Source organism: Ipomoea nil, unplaced genomic scaffold (genome assembly GCF_001879475.1).
Source record: "Ipomoea nil cultivar Tokyo-kokei standard unplaced genomic scaffold, Asagao_1.1 scaffold0465, whole genome shotgun sequence".
Lineage (NCBI taxonomy): Eukaryota > Viridiplantae > Streptophyta > Magnoliopsida > Solanales > Convolvulaceae > Ipomoea > Ipomoea nil.
In genome coordinates this window covers 868,588-882,763 of record NW_017616893.1, presented here as the reverse complement: position 1 = coordinate 882,763, position 14,176 = coordinate 868,588, and the positions used below count along the sequence as shown (strand labels likewise).

The 14,176-nt window shown below is 35.0% G+C and overlaps 2 protein-coding genes across 5 annotated transcripts; one reads left to right on the top strand and one right to left on the bottom strand.

Moving 5' to 3' along the window:
- Positions 1 to 544: 544 nt before the first annotated feature.
- On the top strand, positions 545 to 4,937 carry LOC109173031 (protein CHLOROPLAST IMPORT APPARATUS 2-like). 3 transcript variants are annotated; one of them, XM_019322288.1, is made up of 4 exons: positions 548 to 909; positions 942 to 1,973; positions 3,681 to 3,833; positions 4,419 to 4,937. In XM_019322288.1, exons 2-4 carry the CDS (start codon positions 993 to 995, stop codon positions 4,467 to 4,469), a joined length of 1,185 nt encoding a protein of 394 aa, XP_019177833.1. In that variant the 5' UTR covers positions 548 to 909; positions 942 to 992; the 3' UTR covers positions 4,470 to 4,937. The 3 variants fall into 3 exon arrangements, with proteins under 3 accessions (XP_019177836.1, XP_019177833.1, XP_019177834.1); XM_019322289.1 differs by having other exon boundaries at positions 548 to 912; positions 979 to 1,973; XM_019322291.1 differs by lacking the exon at positions 3,681 to 3,833 and having other exon boundaries at positions 545 to 909.
- Positions 4,938 to 8,351: 3,414 nt separating this feature from the next.
- Positions 8,352 to 12,941, bottom strand: LOC109173223 (protein LONGIFOLIA 1-like). Of its 2 annotated transcripts, none has more exons than XM_019322523.1 (5): positions 12,696 to 12,941; positions 11,797 to 11,968; positions 10,221 to 11,693; positions 9,946 to 10,135; positions 8,352 to 9,199 (listed from the first exon to the last, which is right to left on the bottom strand). In XM_019322523.1, the coding sequence occupies exons 2-5, from the start codon at positions 11,905 to 11,907 to the stop codon at positions 8,646 to 8,648; spliced, it is 2,328 nt and encodes a 775-aa protein (XP_019178068.1). In that variant the 5' UTR covers positions 11,908 to 11,968; positions 12,696 to 12,941; the 3' UTR covers positions 8,352 to 8,645. The 2 variants fall into 2 exon arrangements, with proteins under 2 accessions (XP_019178068.1, XP_019178069.1); XM_019322524.1 differs by having other exon boundaries at positions 11,797 to 11,943.
- Positions 12,942 to 14,176: the final 1,235 nt, after the last annotated feature.

Genomic DNA, 14,176 nt, shown 5'->3' with positions numbered 1-14,176 from the left:
CAGAGGCTAGACCTTTGCTCACTGCGCAAAAGGAACCTCCTCACTTTGAGAGGACTCGATCACTGGTCATTCTTTCAAAGTTTCACCTCTATAACCCGTTGAGCTGCCCATGCAGGTAATAAGAATCAAAATCATAGTTAGTGTTTAGTTTGACAATTTTTTAAAATACTTCATTCTCTACTTAAAAATGAGTATCATATGATTTTTAAGTTTGAATTAATGTTTTTAGATTTTTGTTTTCATTTTTTTTTCATATTGGTGCAAATATCATTATATTAGAATCAATTACCTTATTTTTTTTGTTTTTATATTTTTAAAATTTTTATTCTCATTATAAAGTTATACATAACCAAACATCAATATTAGTAATTATTACAATTCTACTATACTATCAAGCACTCAAAATGCTTTTGGCAAAATTTATTACTATTACCAAGTATTTAATTCTCATTCCGATTAGCATATGCGAACCAAACACACCCTTCTATCTCCCTTTTAAAAACACAAATTTAAACTACGCTTTTCCTTCGTCCTTAGATATTTTGTCCTGCGGGCTTTCTGGCTTCTCTCTCTGCATTTTCATCTCTTCATCACGTCCTTTCACTCTTAGCTAATTCTCCCAGAGTAACTTCCACCTCCCATTTACTTGCTATCTCGCACATATATATGTTCGTTTCTCTAACATTAATAAATCTCTTTCTTGTTTCGACGAGTTTGAGGTAGATTTTTGGGGATTTCCATTTAAAGCCTTAGCCTTCATTATTTTATTATAAGGCTCTGCTATCTTCTCTATATATAGCACTTTTATCTTTAAAAAAAAAAAGTTTTTGGCTTTTGTGAGTTCTCAGGGTTTAGGGTTCTTATAGTACTTGAGTTTTCAGGGTTTAGGGTTCTTCAACTTCTCCTTAAATTCGCACCCAATATAGGAATGGGAATTGGGTATTAGCCAGCCAAAAATAGGAGTTGGATTCTGGACTGGGCAAGGTATAATAATGGCGCCTTGTTGTCTGAGTGGAGGTGGGAGAGCATATAAATTGGAGGTTGAGATAATGAAGTCTTCGTCGCCATTATCATCATCATCTACTTGTTGGGCATCCCGCTTATCTTCTTCTTCTTCCCCTACTCTCTCAGAATCCAGTAATTCTTCTTCTCCGGTTGCGCTCTCCACCAGAAAGCCTCGGACGCCTCGGAAACGCCCCAACCAAACATACAATGAAGCCGCCGCGCTCCTATCCACCGCCTATCCGGCTATATTCACAAACCCGCCGCCTTCCAAATTCGCCCCACCCGCCTTCTCCGGCGATGATGATGATACCTTTCTTCTACAATATGATGAAAGAATCCCTGCTGCTCTCCCTTGCAAACTGCTCGCCGGCGGCTGGGAAATCCGCTCAAATTCGCCGCCCATCAGATTTGATTATTGCCAGGATTATTTTCAAGACGGGTTTGACGCGGGTTCGATTTTGGATGGGGAGATTGAGGAGGGTGGTATTGGTATTGATAGCATTATGGGGAAGCTCGGCGGCGACGATTCCGCACGGGAGGGTGAATGGATGGGCGCTAGGGCTACTTCTTACGGGTTTCCGATTGGGATGGGATTTAAGGCGGCCTTAAAGAATGTTGGCGGCGGTGATGGTGGTAGTGGAGATTATTGGTGGAGATTTCCGAGGGTTAACGTCGTGGACATCACCCCAAAACCAGAGAAATCTGCGCCGGCGCCGGAGAAGATGATGAAGAAGAAGAAGAAGAAAAAGAAAGTGGAAAAGCCGGCGGGTGAATTTCGGGTTACTCAGAAAGAAGAGAAGTCGTCGTCTTCTTCAGCTCAACGTGCAGCATTATCCAAAGAGGATGAACCCAAATCCACTTTGCTCCTAAAATTGAACTACCACAGCGTTTTGACGGACTGGATGGACCGGCCATCGCCCTTCTCCGATGAACCTCCGTTCTCCGAAGCTACCGGAAATGATGTCCAAGTACGTTTCACTCACTCTCTCTCTCTCTCTCTACTCTCTTCCCGCCATCATTTTTTTTTTTTTTTTTTAATTCTCAGCTTAAGTCTCTCTGGGGGAATTTAAAATTGGGAGCAATAATTTATTTTGAAACGTTATCTAGTGTTTCAAAATAAGTTTGGATTTTTTAATTATTTTTTTCTATTTTTATCTTTATTAATTTATAAAAATGGCACCAACTACCCTTCATCAATTAAAATCTTAGGGGGCGTTTGGTTCAGGTTATATAACATAACCAAAGGAATGTGACATTCCAAAGCTCACATTCCTATGTTTGGTTTACATTATCTAAGGGAATCTAACATTCCCCAGGAATGTCACATTCTTTCCATATAGGATTTTGAAGGGAATGTGATTCCCTTCAATTTCTAAGGTTATGTAAGATAACCTTAATTATGTTAGTTTATTACACACACACACACACACACACACACACACACACACACACACACACACACACACACACACACACACACACACACACACACACACACACACACATATATATATATATATATATATATATATATATATATAATTATTTTTTATTTTTATTATGTTAGGTTAGCATATAAAATAATTTTGTTTCTCAAGTTCAATATTTTAGTTAATATTTTAAAATCATGTAATTATATATGATACCGTAAACCAAACATGATTATATTACATACCTCAATTTTAACCAAACACAGGAATCTAACATTCCCAGTAATCTAACATTTCCTAAGGTAATCTGACATTCCGTGAACCAAACGACCCCTTAATATCTTAGTTTATCATTTTATGTTTTTTTTTTAACACTTATCAGCTACAATATTAATATACTAACATTTTAATTTCAATTAATTATCTAATTAACTTTTTAATTTTCAACTAGATGTCTTGATGCCAAACAGAAATTTTAATCTTCAATTTTCACCTTTCCCGGTACACTTTACATACCTCACTTACAACTTCTAACTTTTGCTCTCACTCTTCTACGTATCTATGAGATCCCTGTACTATAGTGTTTTATTCAACTTAGTTCATCTACCTTAATTTTGTTCAATTTAGTCTTTGTACTTTAAAAAATGAAATAATTAATGACAATAGCTTATGTGGCGCTGACATTATCATTACCACGTCATCATACTTACACGCCAACTCATATATTATTTTAAAAATATTTAAAATTAATTATTTTTACCACCAATATATTACATTAATATGTCTAAAATAAGTACATAAATATTTACTCACATCAGCTATTGTTTTTAATTGTTTTAATTTTTAAAGCGTAGGGACTAATATAAACAAAATTAAAATAGAAGAACCAAATTATTAAAAAAAAAAAAAACTGTAATACAAGGACCTCATAAGTACTTTGACTCATTTAGTCATTTACACCACACGCGTACACTCACTTCATTATTAACGTAATTTATATTCATTTCGAATTATATGTTACTTTTAACCGTTCATTTTTTTTTTTGGGGTCTACGAATACACAAATTTATAAAATATATTTAATGCGTTAGAATGATAATTAATTTTATACGTAGTTTTTTTTTTTTTTTTCCTTTTATCTTTTGTCCATACAATACAAGTAATATAATGATAATATATATCACTAAAAATAAAGTACGGAGTAGCATTTTTCATGAAATAATTGGATCTTTTGGTTTGTTGCAGGCTAAATTGGCACAAATAGACTTATTCTCAGAAAATGGGGTTAGAGAAGCAAGTGTATTGCGTTACAAAGAAAAGCGGCGCACACGTCTTTTCTCAAAGAAAATAAGATATCAAGTCAGAAAAGTCAATGCAGATCAACGTCCTAGAATAAAGGTATATATGGAGCTAGATATTTATTTATCCTTTATTTTAGTATGAATTTTAATTATATGAAATAATTCAATGAATAACATAAATGAAATAGTTCTCATCTTATCTATAATAGAGATTATAATTCCTAAATCTCATATTTATTATGGCAAATTCTCCTATGATACCGACTTAATGATCCTCATTCATGAGACGGATTGAATTTTTGATAAGTATTACAATTTTCGTCATAAGTAATTCTTCAACTCTTAATATTATATTTTGATTTGAAGTATTACACTTTCTCTCTTAAGTAACGTAAATAATGTATTTATGATTAGTATTACATTTTTTTTCCTCATAACTATTCAACCCTAAATATTATATTTTGATTTTAAAATATTATATTTTTTTCTCAAAGTATTACACTTATATTTCTTATAAGTAATTAATAAACAATTTATTATTATTAATTGTTACATTTTTCAACATAAGTATTGCATTTCCGGCCATCATAATCTAATTCGTCTTATAAAATCATAATCTATAATACGATCTCAGAGGAGACTCACCCTTGAAATATTCACATAAAACTACATTAATGTGCAGGGACGTTTCATGAAAAGCCCAAATTCTCCCGATGATAGCGAGCAAGGATGATGCATCATGGGGGACCCTTGAGCCAGCCAGCAGGCATCTTTCAATTAATTATTCCTTCCCATTGTTCTCAAAAGATCCCGATCCGGTAGAGTATCTGAGAAGATATAAATTATAATAACTCAGCTGAACACAGATGTTATACCTTTGCTTACTGCACACAAAGAATTCATCACTTTGAGAGATTGCTCCCACATTATTCAAATGTACTTCTCAAATTTCATTTTTGTTTACTCTTCAGAACTATACTACGGAGTACTATTTTATTTTTATTTTTTAATCATTAGATATCTACCTAATTTTAATTGTTTTTTGGACATTTATACTGATGAAGGAAGATAGACTAGGATCTAAGAGATCAATCTGAATAATAGTCCAAAAGACCAGTTTTCCCCTGGTCTTCCCCTTTCTACTTGTCCCAAATTTTGGTGGTTCAAATAAAACCACCAAATAATAATTATTATTATTATATTGTTTTTGTCTTTTGAACTAACTAAGGTGATGCTAAGATATTATCTAACCTTATTTATGAAAATTCTTTCAATACCGATATGTTTTATTTACAATGTTCAAATTTAAAACTTTATTTAAAAGAACCAAGTTATTAATTATTACGTGAATCACATTTATTCATTTTTTTGGCCCACAATAATATCTTCATTTATTTTTAAAGGGAAAATGGCACTTTTTGCCCCTGAGTTATATACTTATAGCACTTTTTCCCCCTCAATTATTTAGGTAAGCACATTAGCCCCCTCAATTATTCTAAAAGTGGTGCTTTTTCCCCATGATATATTAAATTGACATTTATACCCTTAAAGTAAACATTTTATTTATTTTACTACTCCAACAAATTATTGCGTATACGTAGGGATGACCACGGATCGGTTTGAATTGAACTGGATACTAAAGCAATCGAATTAATAGTTTTCGGTTATAATTCAAATCCAGAACCCAATATTTAAATGTCAATTTATTAAAATTATGTATCAAAAAAATTGAATCTTGAACCGTGAACCAGCGGTTCCGGATTCGATTCGCGATTTTGAACCGTCTTTATTTTAAAATCTTAATTTTTTATTTTAAAATAGTATAAATTCAACAATAAATATATTTTATTTTTTCAGTTCGGAACATGAACCGTCCGTTCCGGTTCACGATTTTAATAAACTCTAAATATCGAATTTTGATTCTAAATTGTAATTGGAATATTTCGGTTTGGTTGCTATAGTGTTTGTTTGGTTTGATCCAAATTATGGTCATAATTTGTTGGAGAAAAAAATAAATTAAATATTTAGTTTAAGGGTAAATATGTCTATTTAACATTTCAGGGGGAAAAATAGCCACTTCAATAATTTAGGGGGAAAAAATGCTATAGGTATATAACACAGGGGGAAAAAGTGCCATTTTCCCATTTTTAAATTATCTTGCAACGTCCATAAAGAAAGGAATACTAATGCATGGTTCGTTATATCGTGGACCGTGGTGCACGTGCACCGCGGTTAAAATCGCAAATCATGCTGTGCAACCGTGTGCATCATACATGGTGCACACGGTTGCAAAAACGGCGTCGTTTTGACAAAAAACGCGCGTATCACTTTTTTAAAAAAAATTCAGGTTCGATTCCCGGTAATAGTATTTTTTTTTGTGCATAATTTGAATTATATATCCACAAATTCATAACTATATATTCACAAATTCATAACTATATATCCACAGTGAATGAATAACACAAAACCCAGAATGAATGAACTAAATATCCACAATGAATGAACTAAATATCCATAAATTCATAACTATATATCAACAAATTCATAACTATATATCCACAAATTTATAACTATATATCCACAATAATTCATAACTACATATCCACAATAATGCTGTTGAGGGGAATCGAAATTGATTTTTTTTTAAAAATGGGACGCGCATTTTTAGTCAAAACAACATCGTTTTGCAACCGTGTGCACCATGCATGGTGCACACGGTTGCACAACATAACTATTGGGTTAAAACGACATCGTTTCTTTAAGTAAAGAAACGGCGCGCCGTTAATTTTAACGGAGCGCGCATTTTTTTGTATGTTAATTATCAACTGACACTACAGTATATCTAAACCGACACTGCCTCACGTATTATTTTTATATTATCAAATGAAACTGCAATTATATCAAAATGATACTATAGTTGTGGTAAAATGAAACTGCAGTGTATATAAAATGAAACTGAATAACATTTCACATATTTGAGTGTATATTGTACAATGAAACTGTAATTATATCAAAATAATCATGTAGTTGTGTTTTAATAAAACTATAGTGTATATAAAATAAAATTAAATAACATTTTCACATATTTGAGTCTATAAATATCGAATGAAACTTAGTTATATCGAAATGAAACTTTAGTTATATCGAAATGAAACTATAGTTGTGTTGAACTGAAACTGCAGTGTATACAAAATGAAACTGAATAACAGAGTTACTTTTTACGGAAGGGTGCGGAACGACAGGAAACGAATGCCGTTTCTTTTCATTAAACAAAACGACGTCGTTTTGATGCGCGGTGCATGACCAATTATGCACCGCGGTGCACAATATAATTTGCCCTAATACATGCACACAAATTGGTGCAAAGAATCATTTTCATAGATAATGCCATGGATTTTAGGTGTTAATAGATTTGCAAAAGAGTTGAGATAGAAAAACAAAGAATATTGATTATTGTTTGAATTTAATATACAAATAAGTAAACACAGAGAACACATCAATCAACACCTAAAATTCAAACAATAACAAAGAATACATCAATCAACCCTATATTATATTCACAAATTTCTTTTTACAATTATTGTGTGTTTTGACTTGGAAACACAATTTATATTTTAGAATCAGAGTCCACCTTGCAGAATGGTCCTTGATCCATGGTATAACAACTCATCAATAATCGTTATGCTGTGAAATCATGTCCACCTTGCAAGGTAGACACAGTTCTATGTTCATAATTATAAAACTATATATTCATAATTTTTGAACTTCATATTCATAATTATTGAATTCAATATTCGCAATTACAGATCTATATGTTCATAATTATAAAGTTATATATTCATAATTTTTGAACTTTATATTCACAATTATTGAATCTCTATATTCATAATTACTGAACTTTATGTTCATAATTATAGAACTATATATTCATAATTTTTGAACAATTTTGGAATCGTGTCCACCTTGCAAGGTGGACATGGTTCCACAGCATAATTTGTGAAGGTAGTATCTATTCTATATTTTCTCCAATTACTAGAGCCCAATGAGTCAATACCCCACCACCGGAGTTCGATTCTGTGACCTTCTCCAAAAGAAACCACAGAAGTGTCATCTGAGGACAAGGTGCTTGGCTCATTTTACCAAGTCCTATGTTCAAAATTTAATGAAATCCTAAAAAGACAATGTATAACTATCTATAATTTGCATTTAAATTGACAATAATTATGATTGGCCTAGATATAGTACCCTAAAAAAAATACATTCTAATATAAGGAGTGGTTGAGTGGAAGGGGCTCATTCAACCTTAATCAAATGTCAAAGGGTTTGATCCTTCAATCGTTATACACTTATACCATGGATCAGGGTTCATAGTGCACTATGGACCCTAGTTCATGTATTTGTATTTTGTATCTTACATTATGAAATGCTAATAATGGTCAAATTCATCAAAAATTGACAGTTCTGTCATTTACCAAACAAGATCAATAATTTCAAACATAACTTTACCTCTTTTGAATAAAACAGGTATGAAAATCCAAAAGACGTTTGCAGTTCAACCCTCCTTTTACTTCCACAAAATGCTCAAAGCAAATTTTGTTTTCCTCAATAAACTATAAACAATGCAAGCCCTAATAAAATCAACATCTTCAATACAAGTCTTCACCATTTTACAACTTTGCAAGCAAACTATCAGCTATTAGAACTTTCTAGCCAGTTAAAAACAAACAGAAAACTAAAACAAACTTGGCAAAGCAAATGTGGGAGGGAACAAAAGCCAAAGAAAGCATTCATAAATCGGTGTCAGCTAGCTTCAACTCAGAGTTCGCCAACAGAAGCTAAAAACAAATGTGGCAAAGAATGAAAAGACGCACAAATGGAAGAAGCATCAGTTTCTACGCTTAGTTTGCTCTCAAAACACTAACTTCCTACGCACAAATGATGCAAGTTCACGGATTGTTTCTCCCATTAAGTCCTTGTATATAAGCCTTTCCATGTCCAACACTGTCTCCGACATCTCTATTGGACAATCTCCCCAACCATTTACGTCATCGTGTGCCAGATCTTTTTTGAGAGCATTGCAAATGATCTCAAACAAGTCATCAGAATTTTCCCGTTCTTGGATCCTTAGGAATTCTGACAAGATTATTTGCACCGATGACTGTGCAGTAATAGAATTTAAGCACGAATATCGTTTCCATGGAGGCAGTTGCCTGTTCCTATCCAGAATTTCAGTGATGGTGTCAAAGATCAGCTTCCTTTGCAGTCTAGAATCTTCTGACGTGTCTTTTCCTTTGAGAAATTGTTGCTTCTCCAACAGTAGGAAAGTGTCAGATTCTTCGGGAAGGTAATGAGAAGCCCTAAGAATGTCTGTGATATAACTAATATCACAGTCTACTGTTGTATCCTTGGACTTTGCTTGGACCGGTGAAATTTCAGCCCTTGGTATCTCATTGTCAAAATCACCTAATTCATGCACAATATAAAGTAAAATTGGCAGTGATTCAAGTGGAAAAAAAAAAAAAAAAAAACATTTTGGTGATGTAAAAACTTCAGTCTTGCACAAATACTCCTAAATTTAAATTTCTCATTATCAGAGGTAGTTCTCATTTAATGACTCACATTTTGCATTAACAGTACCCTACAGTAGGCGCTAGTCGGGCGCCCTGGCAGCGCCTAGGCGGAATCTAGGCGGGCGCCAAAAAAGAAAAAATTGCGCCAGACTTGCAGTTTGACAATTTTAATAAGTCTATTTTCAACATTCAATCAAATAACACATCCAAATAAATGAAATAATGATAATTCATAAGTCATAACATCATAACAATATTAAAAAATAAAAATACTCAAATACTTTTTTTTTTTTGAATACTATTGACTCTACGACAATGTTGTATCTGTTCATAAATATTTTCTTAGACGAAATCGGACAAAATCGATCGACTAGGCCGAGTTGGCCGATTTTGCCGCCTAGGCGGCCGGCCGATTTTTGGGCGCCTAACAGTGAAAGCAGAACGGCCTAGGGGCGCCTAGGCGCCGCCTAGGCCGATTTTTACAAGATGGGATATATCTAACCATCACTAAGTGTGGTTGCAGTCAATCATATTCTTAAATTTTTTTTTTTATTTAAAAACTATGCCTATTATATGCTACATTTGCTTGTGAAATCAGATGAAACGTGAACAACACAGATACAAAAGAAGCTAGCATACCTAAGAATTCAATGCTTCGCTTCCTTATAGGAGAAGGCGATGGCGAGTCTTCCCTGTAGAAAGACGAGTCCAGAACTGATACTGGGCTTGGTTGCATATCTGTGGCTGTCATCTCTGCAATACTATGAATCAACTTGTCACACCTCTCCAAAAGGTTCCTTCCTTCATTGTACTCCTCTGTGTTTGATCCCTATCATGCCATCCAAAAAAGAAAGTTTAACACAAAAAAATCATTAAAAAAATGATATTTTTAAAATGCAGTTTCAAAGCTTTACCTCTCCTTTGGTCGGAAATGACATAGTAAGGCTGCTTTCAGAAATGGAAGATGATGATTGATCATCATCTGCAACGAAGTTTGTGATTTTCTCCTTCTGATGAACGTGTGCCTGTGATTTTTTGTTCCATGATCGTTTTGTGAAGTTTTGCTCCGAACTATTCCTTCTGGAGATAACTTTAGGTGACTGTAATGGAGAGGGTTTTTGACACTCAATTGACTCACTTGCTCTTCTCTGGGGGTCAACATTTAGTGTCTTAGATTGCATCACAGGATTTGAATGCCTCACGCAGCCATCTCTTCGGTTTGGCGATGTGGAACCTGTAGTTCTTAAAGGACTGTGAGCATTCCGATCAGTAGACCGCTCCCAATATGGGCTTACCGATGGCAGGCTTTCATTAGAGTGGTTGCTCTTCTGGCTAACACCAATCTGGCTTTCATTCCTATATTTTCTATTGATTGGTGAAGTGGATCTGGAAGGTTTCATCACTACTATCTGAGACTCGTCAAATGAGAAACTTGGATCATATATGACATTAAGGCGGTTTAATTGCTCCGAAGGCCTCTTGGTATGCAGGAGCCCTTTTAGTTGCAAAGCCTCTAGAATTTGCTTCAACGTCTCCAGATCTTTAGAAGGTTCATCGAGTCCTCTGATCCTCAATCTCTTGTCAATCTCTCCGTGGAGTGGGACTGTCTGTTTAGGCTCTGGGAAAATTTCAGCTGTATCAAAGAAGCTTTTACGATGTTGTGGTGGCTTCCATGATGTTGAGCTCAAACCTCTACTCGAACCCTTTGGCCTTTCGGATTTCTCGATTCCTAATCCAGACCCCACTTGACCTCTGTGCCTGGCATTCAACATAGACCTTTCAAAATCGATTTCTGCATTCTCTGCCATCCCACAGTTTGGTATGTTAGGATGCAAATAATTTGGTTCATTGAACTCGAAGCGATTGCCCTCGATGAAGTGAGAGTGAAACAAGTCTCTTGAAACTCTCGACTCGGATGCAGACCTTCGCAGCTCAGCTTTCTGTGTAGTCTCTGAACTTGATTGTGGCAAAGCCTCGAGTCCCATCAGCTTTGCAATGACACTGGGACATCGATGCTGTTTCTCGTTATCAGCTAGAACTCCATCTTTGGCATTTTCACAATGGTTTGCCGATATACTTGAAGCATTGATTTGGATCTCCTTCGGGTGAAGGCTTCCCTTAGCATCAACTGTGGCTCGGCTGTCAAGCGAGAGCCTTGGAGCTTCTTTCCGGATCTTCCAAGAAGACCTTGCCCCCCCATCTTTCACTTCAAAAATCGGAAGAGGAAGTGGAGATTTTGGTGGCGTCTTGGTTGGAACAAAAGCACACTCTTTTAATCGTTCTGGACTAGGTGCAGCCACAACTTTTGCTGGATGCCCTTTCACCCGTTCTTTTGCAATTTCCTGGGACACAGCTATGTTTTTCGGCTCTAACGTGTCATTAACCTCCTGAAATGATTCAAACAGTGGAACAAGTATATACACATTCAATAGTTTCCAGATATATACAGCAAGAAATATTGAACACACTGTAAAGCAACAAAATGCTAACCGTGAAAGGAGGAAGACGCTTAGTGGTATACAGCCTTTTGCTGGCTAAAATGTGATGGCGTTCAAAAAGCTGAAGAAATCCAGACATACACCCCATCTTCCTATCATCCATGTTCCAAGATTAAGGAAGCAAACTTATTGCAATCACCTGATGAACATTTAACAGAGACTATCTGCCAATCAGTCATCAAACCACAGATAAGTTCATTAAATACTAGCAAGTAGTCCTCCTAGTAACTAGTTTCATTCCTGCACATATGAATCCATACCACGAGATGTCCTGAGCAGGCCCTAACTGTAAGAGCACCTATAAGCATATATCATGCTCAGACTAATCCCCGTTCACACCGGGCAGGCCCAATTAAGGGGCAAAGTACTGGCCAGATTGGTCTTTTCATACGAGAGGGAGTTCGAACTCCCGTCCTCTCTTAAGGGAGAGGAGTGCACGGCCATTCACGTCAACCAAGCTGGTTACAGATGAATCCATTAATCCTACAGGGCTCCCTGCTAACTACAAGCAGCTTTTAGTTTGGAAATCTTTAAATGGTAGCTGAGTCTTGCTGTGTGTAGTATCCAATATTTCCATTGCTATCCAAGCTAATTTAGTTTCCCAATTTATTGCAACATAAATACAAAGCAAATAAATAAGAAACAACTGGGGAGATGAAGGGTAAATGTCATTAATCACAAGTGAACAAACAGCTAACCACAAAAAAAAGAAAAAAAGAAAAATCAAGATTCACAGTGAAACTATTAAATCTTTTTCTCACTAGGCACATACTCTTTAATCTGAAAAAAAAAAAAAAAAAAAAAATTGATGAATGGAAAAGAAACAGCAAATCAAGAGAAGAAAATGCAAAGACCAAAGAAACCCAAATGGGGAAATGAAGGAAACCATGCCTGGAGGTCGAGGAGAAGGGGTTACACACACACAGATCTGCCGCCATTGGTCTAAGAGAGTTTTGGGTACACTATAAGCTCCAAAACAACGGTCTTTACTGACACACTCGTATATCTAGCATACATATATATTAGTTGGAGATCAGTTTAGGTCCAGAAAACCACAGGGGAGGGGACTGGGGGAGCCAGGTATCGTTTTGTGTTGCCATCTCTGAGCAACTCCCAATGGGGCGCTCAAAACCCAATTCAATAAATAAATAGGAAAATATATATTATTTTTTTTGAGGAAGGAAAATATATATTATTAATCAAAGTTTGAGGGCCAAACTGCTAACCAATGCTGCAATACCTACAATTTTTTTTTAAAAAAAATAAATAAATAGATAATTTATTAATCATAAGTTAAAACCGTTACAATAAAAATCAATAGAATGATAAAGCATTCTTTACAATCAGACATAGAAACAATTTTCCTAGCAATGCTAAAAGAAATTTGAATTGCAAACTGTGTTACAAGATTGAAGTTGAATTCATTGGAGGAACCTGAAGCTTCTTTGATGTTGGTAATGATCTGGCTATCCAAGACTGACTCTGTTTGAGAAGTCTTGCATACCACCTGAGTAACTATTGCGGCTCTTCTGTCCGTAGACAATATCTTCATTAATCTGAATTGCATATCATGGTTCAGATCTTCTTCGTTGCTCATGATAAGATAAACATACGCCATGATTAATTAAATCGTTTCACCTTAATAAAAAAAGAACTCGCTAAAGAAACGAGAGGGAATAACTCGCCAAAGAAGCGAAATGAAATAACTTATCAAAATAACTTATGGAAAAAGTGAAAAACACAGATATGTAGAAAAAAAAAAAAAAAAACAAAACTCCACGCCTTCTCCTGTCAAGAAAACACAACGCCTTCTTGTCCTTGATCAAAGCACAAAACTGAACTCAAAGCCTTCATTACCTAGATTCAAGAAAAGAACAACGACACAAAGCCTTCTTTTTCCTTTTTGTTGAAAAATAAGGGTTGACAATGGTGAGGGGCTTCTTGATTAGATCTGGTGCTTGAAGTTGTGAAACTAAAAAATAAAATACAAAGGAACTACGGAAGTATGAGACCGCCAGCCAAGGACAGAGTCGGCCAGTGACCGGCAGCCACACTACGAAGGAACGACAAGATGCAAGGTTTGGGAGGGGAGAGAGGCAGAGAGATTTTTTTTTTGCAGTTTACGGGAGGCAGTTTATGAAGATAAAAAATAATACCTACAATTTTAACATCTTTATATATATATATATATATATATATATATATATATATATAATCCTAATTATATGAGAACCATCCTCAGGTGAGAACTTGTGGACAATTAATCTACAAAACTTGATGGATGGGAAATCAAATTTATTTATTTTTAATCGTTATATCTACTCTCTTCAAAGAAGAGAAAATGCATGGTAGCAATTTATGATAAAAAGATT

Bases quoted from the DNA above. Each gene is read 5' to 3' on its own strand.
- LOC109173031 (XM_019322288.1), top strand. From the start codon at position 993: ATGGCGCCTTGTTGTCTGAGTGGAGGTGGGAGAGCATATAAATTGGAG. The intron at 1,974-3,680 runs GTACGTTTCACT...GGTTTGTTGCAG, and splicing joins CTACCGGAAATGATGTCCAA to GCTAAATTGGCACAAATAGA. The intron at 3,834-4,418 runs GTATATATGGAG...ATTAATGTGCAG, and splicing joins ATCAACGTCCTAGAATAAAG to GGACGTTTCATGAAAAGCCC.
- LOC109173223 (XM_019322523.1), bottom strand. From the start codon at position 11,907: ATGGATGATAGGAAGATGGGGTGTATGTCTGGATTTCTTCAGCTTTTT. The intron at 11,694-11,796 runs GTTAGCATTTTG...GAATCATTTCAG, and splicing joins AGCGTCTTCCTCCTTTCACG to GAGGTTAATGACACGTTAGA. The intron at 9,200-9,945 runs GTATGCTAGCTT...TGCATGAATTAG, and splicing joins GCGAAGCATTGAATTCTTAG to GTGATTTTGACAATGAGATA.